The 21,992-nt window shown below is 49.2% G+C and overlaps 2 protein-coding genes across 2 annotated transcripts in view; one reads left to right on the plus strand and one right to left on the minus strand.

Moving 5' to 3' along the window:
• The window catches only part of NR6A1 (nuclear receptor subfamily 6 group A member 1), a 418,534-nt gene that overhangs the window by 290,468 nt on the left and 106,074 nt on the right, over positions 1–21,992 (plus strand). The window lies entirely within an intron of this gene.
• The window catches only part of ADGRD2 (adhesion G protein-coupled receptor D2), a 97,859-nt gene that overhangs the window by 6,304 nt on the left and 69,563 nt on the right, over positions 1–21,992 (minus strand). Inside the window, exons 24-28 of the mRNA XM_050926227.1 lie at positions 15,302–15,343; positions 15,027–15,080; positions 13,999–14,140; positions 11,234–11,292; positions 6,887–6,917 (exon numbers count right to left, since the gene is read on the minus strand). Coding sequence (XP_050782184.1) covers positions 6,887–6,917; positions 11,234–11,292; positions 13,999–14,140; positions 15,027–15,080; positions 15,302–15,343 — 328 coding nt within the window. The remainder of the gene's footprint in view (positions 1–6,886; positions 6,918–11,233; positions 11,293–13,998; positions 14,141–15,026; positions 15,081–15,301; positions 15,344–21,992) is intronic.

Genomic DNA, 21,992 nt, shown 5'->3' on the forward strand with positions numbered 1-21,992 from the left:
AGCAGAGCATGGAAATCAAAGGAGTCTCATGAGGATGCCGTGCTGAGTGGTGCTCAGATACTGGGCACTGGGTGCCAGACACGTACCTAGATAGACTGGGCAAAGCTGTCAAGCCACATGAGGAGGAGCGCAGGCAGCCTGCTCTCTTCCACGCCACCAGCCAAATGGAGGCAGCAGGTAGTGGGAGCATCGATGTGCACAGGCTCCCCCCTCCTGACACTGGGCACCAAGACATGGAGCAGCCCCCAAGTTGGTGGAAAACTCACTGCCTGGGCTCAAGGACTGCAGCAGGACTCGTAGGGGGAAGGGAAAAACCGAAAAGTGTCTCTTGTAGCAGCGGCGCACGATTCTCAGACACGCGCTGCCTTGTGCAGGTCAGATGCGCGGTGCAGGGGGATGTGCAAAGCTTCCCAGCTGAAGAGGGGCTGCTAAGCAATTCAAGGGGCAATGCACATTTTAAGGAGCTGTTCGGTTTCATGCGCTCGCTCCTTACTGGGGTCAAGCAACGCCTCTTACAGGTACAGCCTGCAGCCCTGACAAGAGTGAGTTCTTGTTCGCACCATGGCAGCGGAGGCTGCATCAGGGGTTCCCCGCAGAAAAAATACTGCACCTGCCTGGGGGTCAGTTTGACTGTTAATATGCAGGTTAGCCTGAAAGTGTGAGAGTGACAGAGAGACAGAACATTTCCATTTATAGATCTGCTGCACGTGCTTCTGAGACCCCAGCTCCTACATTTCCTTCCTCAAGGGGATTTAGTGAGCGGGTCCCTAGAGTGCAAGATTCCCCACTGCAGACACTGCCCCGGGAAGCACAGCAGGTGGTGACTCTGCACAGCAGTGCTGCACTGTACCAGAGAATCACTTGTCCTGGATGCACATAAATGAAAGCACATTAAACCCCAGCTGGATGTGCTAAGACAGGAGTAAAACTGCCTTAGTTTACTGGTACATTAGAAAGTTTTTCTGGCATAGCTATGTCAGCTAGGAGAGTGAAAAAATCACACCCCTGCAGTCAGCACAGCTGCCCCAGTGTTGTCTTTGCTGGCATGGCTCAGTCTGTTGGGCCCTAGCAAGCCCAGCAAAGCTCCCTTTTGCCACTTAAGCTGCATCTCCCTTTGGAGGTTTCCCTATATAGCTCAACTGATCCAGCTATACCATAAAACACTTTTCAGTGTAAACAAGGCTTACAGTCACTTTACTTGGGGTTTAGCCAGATTTAACTTATGCACATGGACTTCACTCCTTTAGCTGATTCACTTTCGTTCTCCTGAGTGTCGCCGAGCTGACATGGCCCCAGATTAACCAGAGCAGGGACGAGAAGCATCAGGATTAGATGGGGAGGGAGGGAGGCAGAGCTGCTACAACTGGCCCAAAGGAAAGTGTTCGAGCAGCAGGTGCCCTGAGCCTCGCTATCCTGCTAGATGCTGATACATGTGAAGGTTTATGTTTTACTACCTAGAACTAGTCGATGTGCACAGCGGTTTACTATTTCTGCCTTGCCAATCTGTCCAGAAAAGTGGGAAACCTGTGAACTTTCTAGGTGACAACTTTTTTTAAATAAAAGATTCAATGTACCCTGCACAACTTGCTCCCCATGGGGAAAAACCGTTGGCCAGAGACCAACAGCTGCTGGAGTCCTGCTAATGCAAGGTATGGCCCAGATCAACCCTTACAGCAATCACAGTGACTCTTACATAACCACATCCCAGAAAAGCTTCATCACATTTAGCAATGCAAAAATAACGTACGTCCATCCATCCATCTCAGCATTTCTACAGTCCCAATCTCAGTAATATCGGCGGTAGGTGCTAACATCCTGAATCTAGTCTAAGGAGTTCTCAGAAGAACCAAAGACACCATAAAAAAATTAAAACTGAGCTACTCCATGATGCTGGACCATTTTAAATAGTGGGGGTCCTGAAAGCCAGTCCCCTGACCCCGTTCGTCCCCTCCCTAAGAGCTGGGACCATCTCTGAGGGAGGGGGGTGGACCTGGACAGGGGTAAGGGGGCCACGGCTGGGGCCAAGTGTGGGGTTGGCAGCTGGGACCCCTCGGCCACGTGCGTGGCCAGAAATGGAGGCGCAGGGCCAGTGGCTGGGACTCCCAGGTGCAGGGCCAGGACCCCCGGGTTCAGGGCCTGAAGCGGAGGCACGGGGCTGGGACCCAGCATACGGGGCTGGAAATGGAGCCCCACATAAAACTTGGGGGTGCTAAGTTCCCGTGACTATGGAGTTAATGTATGCAGGTGGGCCTCGATGAAGGCACTGTGCCTTTCATTAACACAGTCTCTGCCAGTTTCCCCTTTTAATCTTCTTTAAGAGGAATAAAAACAGCACTGCACAAAACAATCCCCACTAGACAACATCTTCCTGGAGGAACTGTCATCGGGGCCTTTGAGAACTGAATGTTTGACTGTGAGATCGAAAGGGACACGAATTATCTTAGGAAACGAAGTACATTGTGCAGCAGCTTTTGTGTTCACGGAATATTTAAACCAGAAAGGAAAAATATTTATTTTACTCGGCTACATTGTCTCCTGACAGAGGCAGCACAGAGCCCTCCTTTTGTCTAACTGCCGGCTTCAGAAGTCCTCGAACGCATCTGAACAGTCTGAGGTGTGCACTAGTGGGGGTAATGCTGAGCCGGACAGGATGCCTTGGCCAAACTGCAAGCCCAGCGAGACAAGGAGCAGTCTCACCTAAGGCTCAGGTAAGCAATATTCACAGGCTGGACTCTGGCCCAGCTCCACTGATTACCATTGAAGTTAGGAGCCTAAACATGGGCCAGGCTCTGGGCTTCTGCCATCAGCGGTGAAGAAATGTCAGTGTTCCCTGCGTGCAGCTATGTCCTTGTATCTGGGGAGCACTGCTTACCGGCCGGGCAGCAGCCCAGCTCTGGCACCAACTGATTGCGTTAGCTTGGGCAAGTCATTTACCCAGTTAGGGCAATTACCCACTGGAACAATTTACCAAGGGGCATGGTAGATTCTCCATCAGACCACCACTAAACCAAGATGGGATGTTTGTCTGAAAGCTCTGCTCTAGGGAGGATATGGGGCAGCTCCCTGGCCTGTGTCATGCAGCGGGTCAGAGCAGATGATCACAGTGGCCCCTTCCTGCCTTGGAATCTATGAAAAGTCTCGTCCATTTGCCCGGCTGTAAAATAGAGGAAACAGTCCTGACTTACCACCCTGAGGTGCTGTGAGCCTTAACTCCTGCAGGGCTGTAAAGTGCTTTAAGACGCTTTTCCTAGAGGCAGCGCCAGGCACCCCAGCCAGGCAGCATCACTAATTACTAATCATTAGTGATTATAAAGACAAAGCAGCCATGCTTTATGCTGCTTGGATTCTATGCCAGCCAACCCAGTGCAACAGCCCCAGTTCTACAGGCAATTACAGTTTCCTGCTGCAGAACAGCAATTCAATCAGCAGCCTTGCGGGCGCACAGAATTAGACGGAGGCATTCTTCGGCTTCTGAAGAGACTTTGGCCTCTTAACCATTTTAGGAAAGGCGCTATACTTTCCTACCCAACCCTTTGCAATTTCCAGTTTACCATTCCTCTGGGGCTTGCGGAGAAGCCCCCAGGTCCTAAGACTCCTCCCTCCCCAGCCCAACACTTCTGTTGTCTGCAATCTACATCTCATCAGTTCTCCTCTCCTTGGCTGGCTGGATATTCCTCTCCGCAATAATACAGGGCACATGTCAGCTGTTTGTCACCCAAAGTCCTCCCAGGGCATTACCAAGAGAGGTAAATGTCATCACCTGCACACTGACAGTGGGGCTGGGAAGAGAATGAGGCACATTCGGGTCACAGGGTGAATCACTTGCAGCGTCTGGTCTAGAAGCCAAGTTTTCCGCGTTGACCACTGCACCTCACTTCTCCCTTCGGTTTGGGAGGTACTCCTAGCTTTACCCACACATTAGTGCTGATCTGGACGGGCGTACAGTGCTTTCCCGCCATTTTTGCCCTTGGGCAATCCTGCATCTGGCTTTGGGAACTCAAAAACCACAGGTCTTCTACAGCTCGAGGCAGGAATTTTGCTCCTACCACGATCAGCTGGTGACAGATTTTCCTTTCACAAAGCTAACAAATGGCTCTGGCACCAATAGCCAGTGCAAAAATGCACTCAGGAGGCAGAAAGGGGTCTGCTTTGCCTGGATGCACGTTCTGGGTCCCTGAACTCAGCCCAGCCAGCAAACCTGCTCTCTCTGCCAGCTGTGCACAATAGTGGGAGATTGGCGAAGATAATGGAGGAATCCAGTCAAAGTCTCTTGCCTTATTTCTGACAAGGCAGAGAGTCGGCTGCCTGGGAACCAATGGGAGCCAGCTTCTGGGCACAGCAGTGCGAATTTCTAAGCATGGCATCTGCTTTCAACAGCTGTCCAGCCAAGTGCTCCCCCGTACCAGGCAGAAACCTCGCCTCATTGCTTCCTTGGAGCTGTGACCTTGAGCAGATTCCTTTGGTTGTACCCAGGAAACTCCTCAAACAGAGGTGAGTAGTGGGCTGACCTAGCCCGGGGGAGTTGGAATGTGCCTAGCTAGGGACAAAGGACAGGAGCAGAGCTCTCAGGTGAAAGCCCTCCCTTGGCAGTGGGAGCACCGGCCTCTGGAGAGGGGAGAATTCACCCTTTGTCTATTGATGCTACTTACAGAGACCCCCACCCCACTATCTGAGCACCGTCCTCTTTACTGTATATATCCTCACAACATGTGCCCGCCCGCCCCTCCCAGAAAAGCAATTAGTGATCCCGCAGCACCTGGCACTGACACTCAGCGATGTGCCTGGGCATGCACCCAGGTGGCGTGCTTTGACAGGAAGAGCTGCATGCATTGGGTGCCGGGGCAGGGTGAGGCGCTTTTAAATATCTGGCCTGTAGCGTCGCAATGGATCTGGCCCATCCTGCACCTAAAGCTGCTCTAAGCATCTACAGGTGGTGGCAGCGCTCCTGCCAGAGGCTGTGGCACAAGGGGCTGGTGACTGACATGGTTCAGCACAGGGAGGGATAGCAGAGATGGCAAGAAAAATGTGGATACAGGAGCTCAGAGGTTCTCAACATGGGGAGGGGCCTGGGCACACGGGCCGTCCCTACCCATACGCCAAGTACGCGGCTGCGTAGAGCACCAGGGAATTTGGGGCACTGTATTGCCTGGTGCCCTGCGCAGCTGCGTGCTGCTCCAGCCCCACCTCTTCCCAGCCCTGCTCTGCCCCTGCCCCATCCCAGCCCCGCCCTCACCCCGCTGAGGGGTGCAGCAGGGCCCAGCCCGCACTCACGGGCAGCGGGAAGCGCAATGACCCAGCCCCAGCCGCGCCACCAGTGAGTGCTGGGGGGCGATTCTGCCTGCCCCTCAAGCCAGCCCTGCCCCCCCATGGGGGTGGGGCTGCGTATGGCCCCAGAATAGCCAGGAACGGCCTTGGGGGCAGGGCACACAAGACGGCTCTTAGCAAGGCATGGCTCTGCGTGTCTCGAGTACAGCAGGTATGCACAGGGCATGGTGGGATTTGCAGAGCAGTGAGCTGTGAAACAGGATGCAAGGGACCCAATGTGATGAACTGCTGGGAGATATGGTGCTGTGCATGCAAAGAAGCCCAGGACGGGGCGAGGGCATAGGTGCCGATTCTGTGGGTGCTCTGGGGCTGGAGCACCCACAGGGAAAATTTGGTGGGTGCTTTGCACCCACTGGCAGCCAAGCTCCCCTCCCCACCTGATCTCCTCCTCTGAGCACACCGTGTCCCCACTTCTCTGCCTACCTCCCAGCACTTGCTGCCACAAAACAGCTGTTTCGTGGCATAACAAGTTCTGGGAGGGAGAGGGGAGGACCCGGAACATGGTGCGCTCAGGGGAGGAGGCGGGGCTGGGGATTTGGGGAGGGGCTGGGGGCAGAGGGGGGTCAAGCACCCACCGGCGCCAGCAGAAGTCAGCGCCTATGGGCAAGGGTAGCTAACATCACTTCCTCAGCACTAGCCCTGCTTGTGGAGCAAGGGAGTCTCCTAGCTGAGAGCCAGGTCAGTCTGAAATGTGGCATTTAATTGAGGCTGGGCCATATGGTGCTCTGTGGACATACAAACATAAAAGCGGCCATACTGGGTCAGTCCAGTGTCCTGTCTCTGACGGTGGCCAGTGCCAGGTACCCCAGAGGGAATGAACAGAACAGGGAATCATCAAGTGATCCATCTCCGGTCGCTCATTCCCAGCTTCTGGCAAACAGAGGCTAGGGACACCATCCCTGCCCATCCTGGCTAATAACCATTGATCGACCTATCCTCCATCAACTTATCTAGTTCTTTTTTGAACCCTGTTATGGTCTTGGCCTTCACAACATCCTCTGGCAAGGAGTTCCACAGGTTGACTATGTGTTGTGTGAAGAAATACTTCCTTTTGTTTGTTTTAAATCTGCTGCCTATTAATTTCATTTGGTGACCCCTAGTTCCTGTGTTAGGAGGAGGAGTAAATAACACTTCCTTATTTACTTCCTCCACATCAGTCATGATTTTACAGACCTCAATCATATCCCCCTAGTCATCTCTTTTCCAAGCTGAAAAGTCCCAGTATTGTTAATTTCCCCTCATACGGAAGCCATTCCATGCCCCTAATCATTTTTGTTGCCCTGTTCAGAACCTTTTCCAGTTCCAATATCTCCCTGTGCCCCCAGTATTTCAAGTAACACCTGAGCTGAGATTGTTTGAATGCTGCAATCTCGACAAAACACCGTATTTTGAAATTAAAAACAGAACAAGGAGAACATTTCTGCCTGTGTGCATGGATCCCCCGTTTCTGCGACCAGCCCTCCTCAGTGCAGACGCAGCGGTGCAATATTATTTTTAATACACTCATCAAGACAGTATCCCAAGCACAAAGAGAAGCGGAAATGAGGGAGGGAGAAGTTACCTGAGGATTTGAACGCTGTCAGCTCTACAGCCTGAAAGAGAGGAGAACACTCGTTAATTGGTATTTGCTCAGGGAGGAAGTTTCCAAGCCCCAGGGAGCCCAGATCTGTTCACAGCCACGTTCCCCAGGTCAGAGCAGGGCTTTTTTCCTGCCACCAATGCAGCCAAGAAGTGCTTTGCCGCATGCACTCTCCTTTCCCATCGCTCCCTGCAGCTCTGCTGCTTCACAGGGTGGGGAACTGCCCTGTCCCTCATGTTCACGGAGCTTTGGTGAACTCACCCACTGGTGCCAGCTGGGCATTCTCCCCAGTGCCCAGCATGCGTTCTTAGGGAGAGCCCCCCAAAAGTGGGCCTGTGGCATAAGAGATCTGCCCTGGCAGCATACTTCACTGAAAGTGGGGCTCCCGTCCTTGCCTGGGGCAATGCAGCAGATGGGGCACAGTGCTAGGACATACAGAACAATCCAACACAAGAGGGGACCGGACTGGCTAACCCAAGCCAGCTTTTCCATCTCTCACTGCACTGGATGGAGCATAGGGCCCCCAGAGCCAGCCATGGGACCTAGGCAGGCCCTAGTAAAGACCACCTGCACCATAAGGCACCCTGGGGTCACCTCCTCAACCCTCTCTTCCACAAAATATTTACTAATTTCAGGCCTAATCCTGGCAATGGTTTCCCAGCATCCCCAGCTCCACGCATTCACAGATCAGGCAGGCTCCGAACAACCACAAGATTGACTTAAAAATCACAAGGCTTGTTTAAATGATAAACTTTAGACAGGAATGGTAGAGCTGTTTCTGTCCCCTTAGCGCTGCTGACAAGGGTGGGAAGGATTCACATTCAGATATCTTGATACAAAACAGGAGGCCAACCTGATCTCTTTTGAAGAAAAACAGTATCAGCCTCATCCTCTAGGTCAGTGGTTCTCAAACTGGGGTTTGTGAAATATTACAGGGGGTTCTCGGGAAAAAATTCCCTAATGGTGGACAGAGCTGTCCCTAGGAACCCTGGCACAGGGCCCCTGGACTTCCATGAGCTAAGCAGATCAAAGCAAGCATATCTATCACACTGAGGAGATTTACACTTCAAGACTCCTTATAAGAAATGGAAAACGAGGTGGATACTTTTTGCTGTTTTTAAAATTATGATGAAGAACAAGTTTAAGCTTTGTTGTAATGTGTTGTTTGCCTGGACTGCTCAAGACCTGAATGCTTGTGCAGGAGGAACTCTTTGAGTTGGCTTCTTAAATACCTTCATGCTGTTTCACATCTGATACTCCTTGATGAAACCTAGGAGCTTTGTCTTATAACAGGTTTATTTAAAGTGATACAAGCTATGAAACAGAGATCTTGGAAGAGTGTTTCGTTTTCATAATGTAATAAAAATACTGTAATGGATAAATAACAATGAATAATAAATAGTGTGTAATAAGCATGTAATAAAAACAAATTTTATATTTCCAAGATCACTGCTTTTATAATTTATACTCAGGTAAAGGAGAAAATCCCTGGAAATATTCATTTTTAGGAGGGGGTCGCGAGACTTGACATTTCGGTGAAAGGGGTTTACAGGCTGTTTAAGTTTGGGAACCACTGCTCTAGGTTCTACTGTTCTTCATCTTAACATCATCATTTTCACTTCCAATGAGGACTTGTCCTGGCTACCCTGCTCAGTGAACGGCAGTGACTCCTGTTCAGCTGCAGCGTCTGCACAGTCCACACAACAAGGGGCACAATGAACCAGCACCCCGAGGCTGGGGGGTGTGTGACACATTGGGAGGTGCCAAATCCCCAAAACCTTTCACCAAAAAATGCATCAAGTAAAACATGGATGAAATGCAGTGACACGCACTCTGATGTTTGCACCTAACGGAGCACAGCATTTCATCATTTTAAGTGTTTTCAGACTTCTTATAAAAAATAGCTTCTTAATCAGAACGAGGCTACGTTCAACGATATTATTCTGAATTCACAGCTCACGCTGTCACTTATATAAGGGATTCAGTCGGGGAGCTGAAACGATACCAGTGACTCATGTAACTAACCTGCACCGCAGGCTCTAGCTAGTCAGCTGCAAGCTGCATTGACACATATAGCACAAGCTGCAACAATGCACAAATCTTACATTCAAAACACGCTTACAATGAACATATCAGCTTCAAAATTCACGTTTCCTGAGCGTTCACTTGTGGAGCTCAAATGTTCATGAAGAGAGAACATGAAAGAGTTGCAAAAAAGTCACTTGTGAAGACAAACGAATATTTAAACAAAAACTGGCTCAGCCCTGTTTCCTCCCACACTGGCTCCTTGGGTACCAGGGAATTTTGTATTTTGATTGTTGTTGAATTTGTATTGTTTAGAAAAGGAAAAATAAAACATTTTAAATAAAAATATTTAAGTAACAAACAAAAAGAGAAGCTGTGAGTGACCCCAGCCTAGACTCAAGCGAATTCTCTTTGCCCCTAGTCTACCAGCTAGGAAGTGCTGCGGCCTTGGCATTTAGGAAATCTACAGGCTCCTCTATTAATGCCCTGTGCATTAGAAAACTCAAGCCTCCTGGTTAATCTCTTTAGCCTACGTCTCATATTTTGTGCCAAGTAGCTTAGCAATGGTTCTAATTTCCAGAGTCAGCACCTGCCTGGGTCAGAAAAGCACCTATTGGAAAACCTGCCAGGTATTTAGCACCCGGAAGAATAGCAACATTAAACAAAAATAAACCATGAGAGACAATAAATACTGGTTTTAGTAAGTTGCCTTGAAATGGAACAGAATGTTATCTGTGAGATAAAGAAGATAGCACTTTAAAAGCAATAAAGGAGAGAGACAGAGGGAAATTTTGGTGTATATCTAGACCCTTTGGTAAATTCCTCACGTGAAAGTAGCATGATGTTTTTTTCTGCGGAAACTACAGTTAACTTCTATGTCAAGTGCACAGAATGCTGCATGATCATTTCAGTGGTGGGAATGGAATTGGTGTCAGAGTAGTCACATTTAAATTATTCTCCACTTTACAGCATGTCTTGTTGAACTTAGTAGAAGATTAGTTGCTGCCTGGGGAATAAAATGGGGCCAACTGAACAATACCCCATTTGCATAAAATGTAACTTGGATGTTGAAACACACCACAAGCCCTTTTCTAACGTGCTTCATTTTGGGGAGGCTCATAGCCATGACCTCATTTCTGTCTTGGCATTCTGATTGCCCAGTTCCATTCAAGCTTTTATGGATGCCCCTGTTATAAACAGGCCTGGGAGTTGATTCTCATCTGATACAGAATGGAGAAAAGAGACCACGAATGTTACCAACAAAACTAGGAATCAACATGCAGCAGAGAGACTCCCCCACCACTCATGTGTCAAACCAACCCCCATCTCTCCCTCCCCTCTGCAGTCCAGGAGTTAGCACATGTGGGTCTAACAGCATAGAGGCCCTTTATATCCAGGAGCTGGACATCCCCCAAATGCACAGATAGTTGATTCTCTTTCTACTATTTATCTTCCAAGGGCAGGGATAGACAGATGCCTCCTTACTCCTTTGCACGGGCGGCAGGTGCACTGATTGCTTTCGAGCAGAGCGAGCACATCACCATGAAGGATGGCGATGTCTGTAAAGGGACTGCATAGGCCCATTTATGCCACGGAGTGAGATTCCCCCCTCCCCAGTTTGAGTCCACAGCTCACCCTCGCCTGAGGCGCCCTCCTGGGGCTGTCTGAGAATCCTAGACATGAAGCCATTAGGCTGTTGGTGTGACTCCCAGCAGACAGTGTAGGGCTGTTCTATTCTGTACGTTTGTAGGGCCTTTTGTCCAGCCTAGCTTGGGGTGCCCTGAACCACAGGGTTTCCACCCCTTTCCCTTGGCCAACTTCCTGTCAAGAAACTGTTCAGTCTAATAGGCTGGATTCTTATCATAATTTCACCCCATTATTTGTTTGTCACACCTGCTGCACCACCCTCCATAGGTCAGTGATTTGAAGCCTTCAGATACTTCATTATAGGGTCCTTTTACTGGGGTAAATTCCTGCAGCTTCCCAACCTAATCAATGCTTAGGAGGAGGCACATACATACAGTGCTCCCAACATGGCTCACAAAGTCCGCTACCACCCTAATGAACCTTCCCAACTCCCCCCAGAGGGAGGTGACTGATATGAACCCCATCTTACCAAAGTGGCAGCTGAGCCACAGACAAGGAAGTGATTCACCCAGGACAAGAAAAGACACATGTGACAGAGCTGGGAATAGAACCCACAAGTCCTGAGTCCTAGCCCTTTGCTATATCCACTACACAACGCTCCCATCTACGCATCATTCTGCATGTGAAAGGTGGACACCAACTCAAGACATTACATACCGGTCTCTCTGGTGACATCATTGAGGAAATCCCCATAGGAATTTTAGCACCAAAGTTTCCTAAAATGTGAAGTGAGATAATGAATGTGGATACGCCTGAAGAATGGAAATGTGCATTTCTTTCAAAGGGCTTTATCATTTATTCCCCCAAAGTGTCTCCCAAGGAAGTAAAGGGCCCAGCTGGGCTGTCTGAAGAATTGCAAGCTAGTTTTCAGAGCTGCCAATCCGTTGGAGTGTGTGAACTTTTCTCTCTCTAGTTTAACATCGATTTCCTGTCCCCTCTCCCATGTAAATCGATGTTAAAGTACCAACATGCTTCTCTGCCTAGAGGGAAGGCCATGCTGTTCAGGGCAACGCAGGGGCAGGTGAACATGGCAGAAGCCCTGGGCACCAACTTTCAGGAGCACCATGCTGCTGTGCCCCTCAACTCCCCCCCTCACCCCCAGGCACTGGGGATGGAGACACCGAAAATGTTTTCCGCCCTAGCTGGCAAAACAGCTCAGGTGACTCCTGGATTAAGGATTCCCCACATCCACTCACCTTGAATGCACAGATGACCCATATATGCTACAAGGACCGATCCCACTGAAATCAATCAGCCTTCTACCGCTATCTTCTTTGGGAACCAGTCAGCCCCTCATGCTGCATTGATATTTTCATCAGAGTTTCTCTCTCACTCCAAGGAACACAAACCTAATAACATTCATGTCCACTGTGATACTGGTAGGCCAGGTGCCGCTCACGCTAAGGTGCCCATGTCTGAAATGGACACTGATGGGTGCAGTTAATATTGATAGACGAGGTATTAGAGTGATAAAGTGGTTAGTGTTTAGAGTCTGTTGAATGCTTGTGAGCTGCTCCCTGCATCAATCTTACTTCTAACATCTGTGCTCCGTATTGTAAGGTTCTGTGACTGTATGAATGGCCATGCAGGAGAGGGACCATAATCAGTGCAAAGAGCAGGAACTGCTATGCCCCTGCCCCACAAAGAGGGGACACATTGAGAGCAGACGGGCGCTGGGTGGATTTTACAAGTGGAAACTCCCTACATCAAGATCTAGAAAATGTCAACAAAAGGGCTAAAGACTCTTAGGCCTGGTCTACAGTGGGAAAGCAGGTTGGTATAATGACATTACTCAGGAGTGTAAAAATCCACACCCTTGAGTGACGCAGTTACACCAACTTAACCCCCAATGTAGACAGTGCTGTGTTGATCAGAGAATTCTCCTGTTAACCTAGCTACCGCTTCTCCAGGAGATGGGAGAACCCCTCCCGTCTTCACTGAAGCCCTACAGTGGCGCAGTGGTGCCACTGTAATTGTTTATATGTAGACACATCCTTGTTGTTCATCTGTGAAGATAAGTCATGCAAGTGAACTCCTGAGTTTGCAGCTCAGAGAACATGGCAGGAGGATTAAAAACCTCAAACAAAAGGAGTTAAGGATCTCTCTGCTCAGGGCTGCCCAGAGGATTCGGGGGCCTGGGGTCCTCGGCAGAGAGGGGCCCCCGCTTCAGCGGTAATTTGGCGGCAGGGGGTCCTTCCGCTCCGAGACCTGCCGTCAAATTACCGCCGAAGACCCAGCTCTTCGGCAGCGGGTCCTGGGCACTTCGGCAGCGGGTCCCGGTGCAGAAGGACCCCCCGCCGCCAAATTACCGCCAAAGACCCGGAGCGGAAGCAGCTCTGGGGGCCTGGGCCCCGCGAGAGTTTTCCAGGGCCCCAGGAGCAAGTGAAGGACCCTGCTCCAGGGTCCCCAAAAAACTCTCGTGGGGGGCCCTGCAGGGCCTGGGGCAAATTGCCCCACCTGCCCCCCCAGCCATCCTGTCTCTGTTGCTTGGATTCTAGGGGGAGCAAGGTGTTTCTAGACATAAACAAGAGATCCCCAGCTGTTTAGCCTGGGTTAGTGAAGGTCAAATAGAGCTTGCTGATTATAGAAGCCTATATTACCTTCTATATGGGAGGAGGGATAGCTCAGTGGTTTAAGCATCAGCCTGCTAAACCTAGGGTTGTGAGTTCAATCCTTGAGGGGGCCATTTAGGGATCTGGGGCTTAAATCTGTCTGGGGATTGGTCCTACTTTGAGCAGGAGGCTGGAGTAGATGACCTCCTGATCTGCTATGATTCTGTGAAACCTAAGGCTGTAAATCATTCATGGTCTAAATTCACTTGCTTTAACCTTATAAATAACTCTCCGTTTTCCTTTTCCTATTTAATAGATCTTCATATAGTTCGCTATAGGATCACCTACAAGCATTGTTTTTGGTGTGGGCCCTAAAGCACAATTGACCTGGGGTAAGCGACTGGTCCTTTGGGATTGGGAGTAACCTGAATATTGCTGTGATCCTCGGTGTTTGGGGCCCATCAATCACAGAGAGACACTCATGTCACCTGGAGGGTAAGACAGAGCAGAGCACCCGAGGGGACAGTCTGTGACTCCATGTTAAGGCTGTTCAAGTGCCTGGGGGGGTTGCACCTGGTGCAGTTGGCTGGTGAAATCTAAGTCTAGCCCTCCCAGCCCATTAGGGTGTGCGCCCTGGTTTGGAACAGCCTGCCCTGACATTGGCACTCATGCGCTACAGTCACCTTTGGGAACTTCATAACCGGGTCAAACTTTCCAACTCTGTGGTGTTTAAGAGGGTTCAAAACTATGCAAGGGATGAAACTGCATGAAAATTGGACCCCTCCGGAAAGGTCAGCCTACCTTCCCCTGTACCAGCAGCACAGAATACAACCTGAATACAAAGCTGAGGTCCCAGAAGGGGCTCTTTACCTTTGTTGGTAATGTTCTTCAGTGGGGGATCTTTCTGCACAGGGCTGGACACGGCGCTCTCGGGCGCAGAAGGACTCAGCTTAGTCTCCCAGGAAGTTGTATTTCTTGGACTTGACAGATAATTGATCGGATGCGAACAGTTCTGCAATGACAGAGAAGCAGGACAGAGCCCTCAGGAATCCACGACCTGTCTGCCTTTAAAGGATTTTGATACTGTGCATCATTTTAAAAATCTGCTGCAGCTGTTTTCTTAACTATCACCTCTTTGCCAATAAGGCCACTCTTCAGTCTGTGTGGATTCTCCAGGCAGATCTGCCACAACTGCCCAAACTGCAGAACCAGTGGCACGTCTTCCTCCACCCTCCCTAGCGCCGTTCAGGAGGAAAATGACGTCCCCCGACTCCATGTTCCTGAATATGCCAGGTCCATTCAAAAGACATTCCCAGGGCCAAGTTTTGTCCGACAATACATTCCCAGGACATCAGGGAGAGCCCAAATGTATTGCACAGGGCAGACTATGGCTACAAACCTGGATTTAAAGGGGCACTGTGGAATGTGATAACCCCGGGTTTTAAAGATCAAGGTCTCACATCAATCAGAACAAGGAGAGAGGCCTTTTGCCTGGCCTTGGAGTCAGTCACATCCTACAAACTGCCTTGTTTTGTGGATCAAAAATGGGTCCACACCCACCTCACTCACATACACAGCAATCCACAGCTGAGGCATGATGGGAAATGTCAACGTTTGGGCCTCTCTTTAGAGTTTAGTCTGAGGATGTTTAGACTGAAGTCCCCGGAGAGGCTATGGAAGGCTGAGAAGAAGAAATCAGCATGCCCTATAGGATACATGGCTATCAGAGGGGTTGATAATCCCGGCTGGTAGTGAGGGATGCCAAGTGGATGTTATGCTGTAGATTTGAGGGAGGAGACATAAACTGGGTTTCCCAGAAATCCACCGTTCTAAAAAACATCCTCTGAAACCAGCTTGTGTTTAATGAAACCGGAGCAGCATCTCTGCCTCACACTTACTGTGAACGAGAGAGCTTTCTTCTTCTCCTTCATCCTCTGTATGGCGTTCCTCACCTGAAAGTTGAGCAGGGTTGTGAGACAGGGCCAGTGCTGTTCTGATAAAACCACAACATCCTCCAAACAAGTCAAGGGGGCAAAAGCAACAGCTGTCATGGGAGCCAAGGGCCAGGACAGAATATCAACCTTTGCATTTGCTAAGATTCTGGTTACCGGTTTCATTTCTAATATATGACTGTTCCGAATATGGATCAAAACCCATGAGAGCTTCCTCTTACCTCACTGTTATAGATTGCATAGACCAGGAAGATGTAAAAGCCCTGAAAAGGAGAGAAAATACAAAATATTACGGACTACAATAGACTGACAAAATATGTGACCATTTTGAAACAGGGGAAGTAAGTGGGTCTCTGTCTTTGATGGATGCTGGGGCTCTGCCCACACTGGGTCAGAGTCTGCTGCTTTGGGCCACAAAACATTTGCAGAGCACCCCCACCATGTCTCCAGGAGCTGTCTGGCTTTGCCAACTTCCGTCTGTGACTCAGGGCATAGGTAACTCTTACCATCACTGAGCGGCACAAAGCATGAAGCCCCCATGATTAGCCTTTGCAGTCTAACTGCACTTCAGAGGAGGAAGGAGCAGCCATGCCCTTTGTCCCTGGAGTCTCCTTCTTCTAACACATCTTCAAGAAGTGGAAGAGAACTACTGAAACGGACTCACAATACGGAACGATGCCCTACAGACACTGCTACTGTGTGCCCGGACGGTGCCTAGCATGGGGTAGCTCCTGTTACTGTTCCTTGCGATGTCACCGGAACATACATGCTTCAGAAATCTCAGCACTCAGACCTGCTGGGGTTCAACTCCAAGCCGGTATTGTGCTCTGCTCACAGCCAGCTGGATCTCCACCCTAAACCTCAAACTCTGCTTCTCAATGCTGGTGCAACTCACTGCTCTGATTCTGACACAGACGACCCCTGTCAGGTTTGTCCCTGGGATCTCATTCTTCTAACTCATCCCCTTCCAGGTGGGAGAGAACGATGGGAAAGGACTCACAATATGGAACAATGCCCTGTAGACACTGGCTGCTACTGTATATGGACAGGCCTTAGCACAAGGGGGCCCTGCGCTTGCTGGGTCCCCTAGCACTACATTAATAAACGTCATCCATGGCAACAGACAGAGCTTGGCTGACTTCATTCAAGAGCGTTTAAAATGAGAAAGATTCTCTTCATGCCTCCCCAGCCCCCACCCCTTCCTTCCGCTACTATGCAACATCCACACACACTCGGTTTTGAAGGGATACTGGCACAACCTCTGGAAAGGTGGCAAAGGTGCACCTAGCACCTTCCATGCCCAGCAGCAGCTCTGTTGCTCTGAGATGGAGCTGGGTGGAGCTGAAGAGCAATGGCAGCCGTCAACCCACTGACTCCATCAGGCCTCTCTGCCATTCCCAAGCCCAGGATTCCCCACTTCATTCAGTGGTGAACGGGAAAATCCTTCCAGAAATTGCTGGGTGGAGCTCCACCCCCCTTAAAAATGCAAACCCGGGGAGATGACCCCTGTGTGGGAACAGATGAAATGCGGGAACTAGACAGCCCTTCCCGACAACTGAAGTAGCCATGGGGAGAGCCCAGACGGATGCAGCCATTGCGTGGGCAGAGGAGAGCAAGGCAACAGGGCCTCTTCCTTTTCAGTGTGATCGTCAATTTGTGACAGACCACAGCAGCTGACTGGAGCTGAGCGATTGCCAGCTGCACTGATTCTAGTTCCCCATAAGCATTTGATTTTTTTGTCCTTACACTTGGAAACAAAAGACTAGAAAAAAGAAACTACTTCTCCAAAGCTCAGAGAAAGCAGGCAGCCAGAAAACAAAAAACAAAGACACTCAATTCCCTCCACCCAAAGTTGAAAAAAATCCGGTTTCCTGATTGGTCCTCTGGTCAGGTGCTTCAGGTGAAAGAGACATTAACCCTTAGCTATCTGTTTATGACAAAAAAACAGGTCCAATCCTTCTTAGGCTTGGCCGGATACTACAGGCGATTTGTACCACACTACAGCCAAATCGCTGCCCCACTGACCGACCTGACCAAAAAAACCCAGCCAAATGCAGTTAAGTGAACTGATAAGTGTCAAAAGGCCTTTACCCAGCTTAAGGCAATGCTCATGTCTGACCCTGTGCTCAGGGCCCCGGATTTTGACAAGCCATTCCTAGTAACCACAGATGCATCTGAGCGTGGTATAAAAGCGGTGCTCATGCAGGAAGCAACAGATCACAACTTCCATCCTGTCGTGTTTCTCAGCAAGAAACTGTCTAAGAGGGAAAGTCACTGGTCAGTCAGTAAAAAGGAATGCTATGCCATTGTGTACGCCCTGAAAAAGCTACGCCCATATGTTTGGGGACGGCGGTTCCAACTACAAACTGACCATGCTGCACTAAAGTGGCTTCATACTGCCAAGGGGAACAACAAAAAACTTCTTCGTTGAAGTTTAGCTCTCCAAAATTTTAATTTTAAAATTCAACACATCACAGGAGCTTCTAATAAAGTTGCTAATGCACTCTCCCGTGAAAGTTTCCCAGAATTCAGTAGTTAAAAAGTGTTCTTAAAATGTAAAAGTCTGTTAGTTATATACTTAGGAGTATATGTAAAGGTGTATGTGTTGTATTAATCTGTTTATTTTCAAGTTCTAGAAGGAAATCGCCGCCAGTGAGCTTCCCCACTGTCTGCAATTTGGGGGGCGTGTCATAAACAGATAGCTAAGGGTTAATGTCTCTTTCACCTGAAGCACCTGACCAGAGGACCAATCAGGAAACCGGATTTTTTCAACTTTGGGTGGAGGGAATTGAGTGTCTTTGTCTTTTGTTTTCTGGCTGCCTGCTTTCTCTGAGCTTTGGAGAAGTAGTTTCTTTTTTCTAGTCTTCTGTTTCCAAGTGTAAGGACAAAAAAATCAAATAGTAAGTTATATGGTTTCTTTTCTTTGGTATTCGCATGAATATAAGTGCTAAAGTGCTTTAATTTGTATTCTTTTTGAATAAGGCTGTTTATTCAATATTCTTTTAAGCAATTGACCCTGTGTTGTATCATCTAATACAGAGAGAACATTTGTACTTATTTTTCTTTCTTTTTATATAAAGCTTTCTTTTAAGACCTGTTGGAGTTTTTCTTTACTTCAGGAAAATTGAGTCTGTACTCACCAGGGAATTGGTGGGAGGAAGAAATCAAGGGGAGATTTGTGTGTTGGATTGCTAGCCTGACTTTGCATTCCCTCTGGGGGAATAGGAAAGTACTTTTTGTTTCCAGGATTGGGAACAGAGAGGGAGATTCACTCTGTTTGGATTCACAGAACTTGTGTCTGTGTATCTCTCCAGGAGCACCTGGAGGGGGGAAGGAAAAAAGGATTATTTCCCTTTGTTGTGAGACTCAAGGGATTTGGGTCTTGGGGTCCCCAGGAAAGGTTTTTCAGGGGGACCAGAGTGCCCCAAAACACTCTAATTTTTTGGGTGGTGGCAGCAGGTACCAGGTCCAAGCTGGTAACTAAGCTTGGAGGTTTTCATGCTAACCCCCATATTTTGGACGCTAAGGTCCAAATCTGGGACTAAGGTTATTACAGGGGGGTCCTCTGTCCTCCTCTAGAGGCGGCTAGGCCAACAAGACAGCGAGGAGCACACGGCCGTGGCTAACACAGAGGCCTCTTAGTGGCTCACGCGCTAAGGGTAAGAGGTGCTGGGTTCCATCTCCACTGAGCCATGTCAGTATTACAGCCCATGCTAGGGACAGTCAAGAGGAAATGGGAGGCTGATCCAAACCCTCTAACCAAGGAGGGATTGTGAAACCCAAACCCACCACACTTGTCCTCCCTCCCCACTCAGAGAGGCCTAGAGAGTGGAGGCCAGACCTCATGCTGTCAACTCCACACAAGCTCAGCCACCATCAGTGACTCCAAAATACAGAGCCCCAGTCCAAAACCTCATCCCCAGCCTGCTGCACAGCATATAAACAAGCTGTAACAAGACACAGGCCTAGAAACAGCACCACGTAGGGTCAAAACTGGGCTAAGCACCAGGGACTAATTACAGCTTTACACGAAAGAGTTTGCCCTTAAAGGCAGTCCTATCTGGCCCACCAGATTTATGTTATATCTGCAGGGTGTTTGTTATCGCAGCTAGATAAATCAGCGGCAGTAAGAAAAGTAATTCATCTTGTCTTCAATGAGTCTTGCTCTTCATCTGAAAACTCTTGGCAAGTGGAGTGGTAGCAATATCCTGGCATGGTGCCATAACCTGTCCTTCAAACAGCAAAGTTGGTCACTCCTACAGACCAGATTTCTGGTGCGGCTGCCAAGACAGGTCTTCCTTGAAATAATCCTTTTGTATAGAACTGGGAGGAGAGATGGTGATGTCGGCTGGGAGGGGAGCCGGAGAGAAAGAAGGCCCAGCTGCAGAGAGACTGGATGTGGCTAAAATATGGAAGAGAGTTAAACTGGCACAAAATAAATCACAAATCCAGCCCGAGACACCACTTTGCAGATTCTCAAAGCACTTTGCAAACACAGCTGTCTTTTCATGATAGGTGTGTACAGCACCTAGCACACTGGGGCCCTGACTCCTGACTGGCACAACCACAATAGAAATACTCAGTAGCGAGACAACAATCACCAACGCCTCAAACTTCAATGGTGAGTGGGTCACAATGGTCCAGGATAGGACAATGAGAGTTAGGAGAGCTGGACTCTATTCCCAGTTCTGCCACCGACCTGCTGTGGGACCTTGGCCTTCACCACTCCGGGCCTCAGTTTCTCATCTGTAAAAATGGGGATAGTGACGCTTATCCATCTTTGCAGAACATTTGGGGTGAAATCCTGGCTCCAACGAAGTCACTGGCAATGACTGTGACAGAGCCAAGATTTCACCCCAGAACGCTGCAGATGACTCGTGTCCTAGGGGCGGGCTTTTTAAAAGCACTCTCCACTTGTCTAACTAGGCTCCCATTGCCTCCCATTGAGCACTGGTGGAACGAGGTGAGCACTTCTGAAAAGCCTCCTACAAGTGCTAAGCGTGATTATCCTTCCCCAGCAGCGAGGGGATAAGTGAACTACTCCAGCCAGAGGACTATTATGAGAACAAACACTCCCCACTACAGAATGGGTGTTAATAATTGTCTGTTAAGCCTGGTAATGTGCCCAGCACTATCCAGGACACTGCAGCCACAGAGCACACAATCTAATTCCAGAATCCCAAAGATTAGTTGTTTAAAAAGTCAGGATCTTTAAAATGCAAAGTGTAAAAAATACCAGATAGGACAGCCTACCACGCAGAGTTCAGTGAAAGTAAATCCGTGAAGCATGAAATTTAAGTGGATCCGCACAGAAGCTGTGGGAAATGTGATGACTCTCAGGCCCAATACACCTCTTGGCTCGCCAGCCCGGCCAGGTGGCCAAAGTGGCAAAGCCAAAAACCAGAGAGTTTGAGTCTTGGCCCAGAGGAGCCAGCATCACCCCAGTTACCCAGCCGAGCGGGACCAGACCGCCCAATTCCTCCATCCACGCAAGCTGCTGAGACGCAGCCTGTGGTCCATGTCCCAGGGGCAGGAATGATCCCAGGGGGCAGGAATGATCACTCCCAGCTTCTTTCCAAACGGGATTAGTTCAGTCACTAGGCCCTAACGTATTGCACGTCTTAGTCACACCCTGCATGGCCACCCTGGGGTCCCAGCAGGATTTCCAATGTTATTGAGGAAGCAGCTGCTATATGGTGAGCACACAGGACTGACAGTAGGAAGATCTGTGTTCTACTCCTCCGGCTGCCACTGCCTTGGGCAAGTCCCTTCGCTTTGTCTTGACGTCCCCGTCTGTAAAATGAGGCAGCACTTAAACTAAGTAGTTAATCATCAGACATCGAAGGAGATTTTGTCCTTCTGTAGCAGCTGTCGTACGCAGATTTCGAGCACAGCTCGACACTCCCAGTGCCGCTGGCAGGACAGTCCCTACTTTAGAGAGGTGGAGACTGACACACAGAGGGGCAAGTGACGTGCTCAGAGCACAGAGCAAGCGAGTCAGGAGTAGAACCCAGGAGTGCTGATGTTCCGTTTGCTGTCCCAGCCACCAGACACCTCTCCCCTCCCCTCACTCAGCCATATGCCACGTGAGCTTACGCAAAACAAGGACCACTGGGCGTGCATTATGGCACGGAGCACACAACTGGTTTCAGAGACTCTCTCCTCCCATCTCCTTCCCCACACAGCAGAGAGAGGACTCAAGCATCAGCACATCACCCCAGGACCACAGCAAGTCCAGCTCAAACCCAGATTTCATAACGTATATGGTTGACCGTGATAGGAGGGGGACCATGGCAAAGAAGTGTCTTGGGTGATAAATTCTGCAGGATGCCAGTTGGGTGGGGTGCAGGAGGAGGGGGAGAAAAGCTGAGAAGATCGGGCTGTTCTGAAAGTGCCCTGTGATTTTTAAGAGGCCAGAGACTCTGCACATCTTTGCCTAGACCCACTGTTAAAAAAAGACCCCCTGGTGAGATGGAGGAGGCAGCCCACTTGCTAGAGAGGTTTTAGCTAGAGCTATGTCAATAATGGATTTTCAGTTTGGTAGCTGGACCAAAACATTTTTAAAAATTTCCCTCAGGTCGACCCAAACCAATTTTTTTTTTTGGCAGAATGAAAAAGTTTGGGAAAAAAGTTCATTTCAGTCTGAAGCACACATTTAGTTTAGTTTTTAACCTTTTAAAAATATTAATTAAAGCTTAGTGAAATTCCAAAATTAAACATCTTTCCAAAACTAAAAGGTGAAATATTTTGTTTTGGAAATGCCAAAATGAACCATTCCCACATTTCAGCCTTTGTGTTTTGGCTATTTGACCAAACACTTTGCTGATGTCGATCCAAATTTGCAAATGGTTTCAGCCAGCCAATCTGAACCTGCATTTATCAGTTTAATGGTAAAACAGCCGCATGTGGCTC

This window comes from Gopherus flavomarginatus, chromosome 17, assembly GCF_025201925.1.
Source record: "Gopherus flavomarginatus isolate rGopFla2 chromosome 17, rGopFla2.mat.asm, whole genome shotgun sequence".
NCBI lineage: Eukaryota > Metazoa > Chordata > Testudines > Testudinidae > Gopherus > Gopherus flavomarginatus.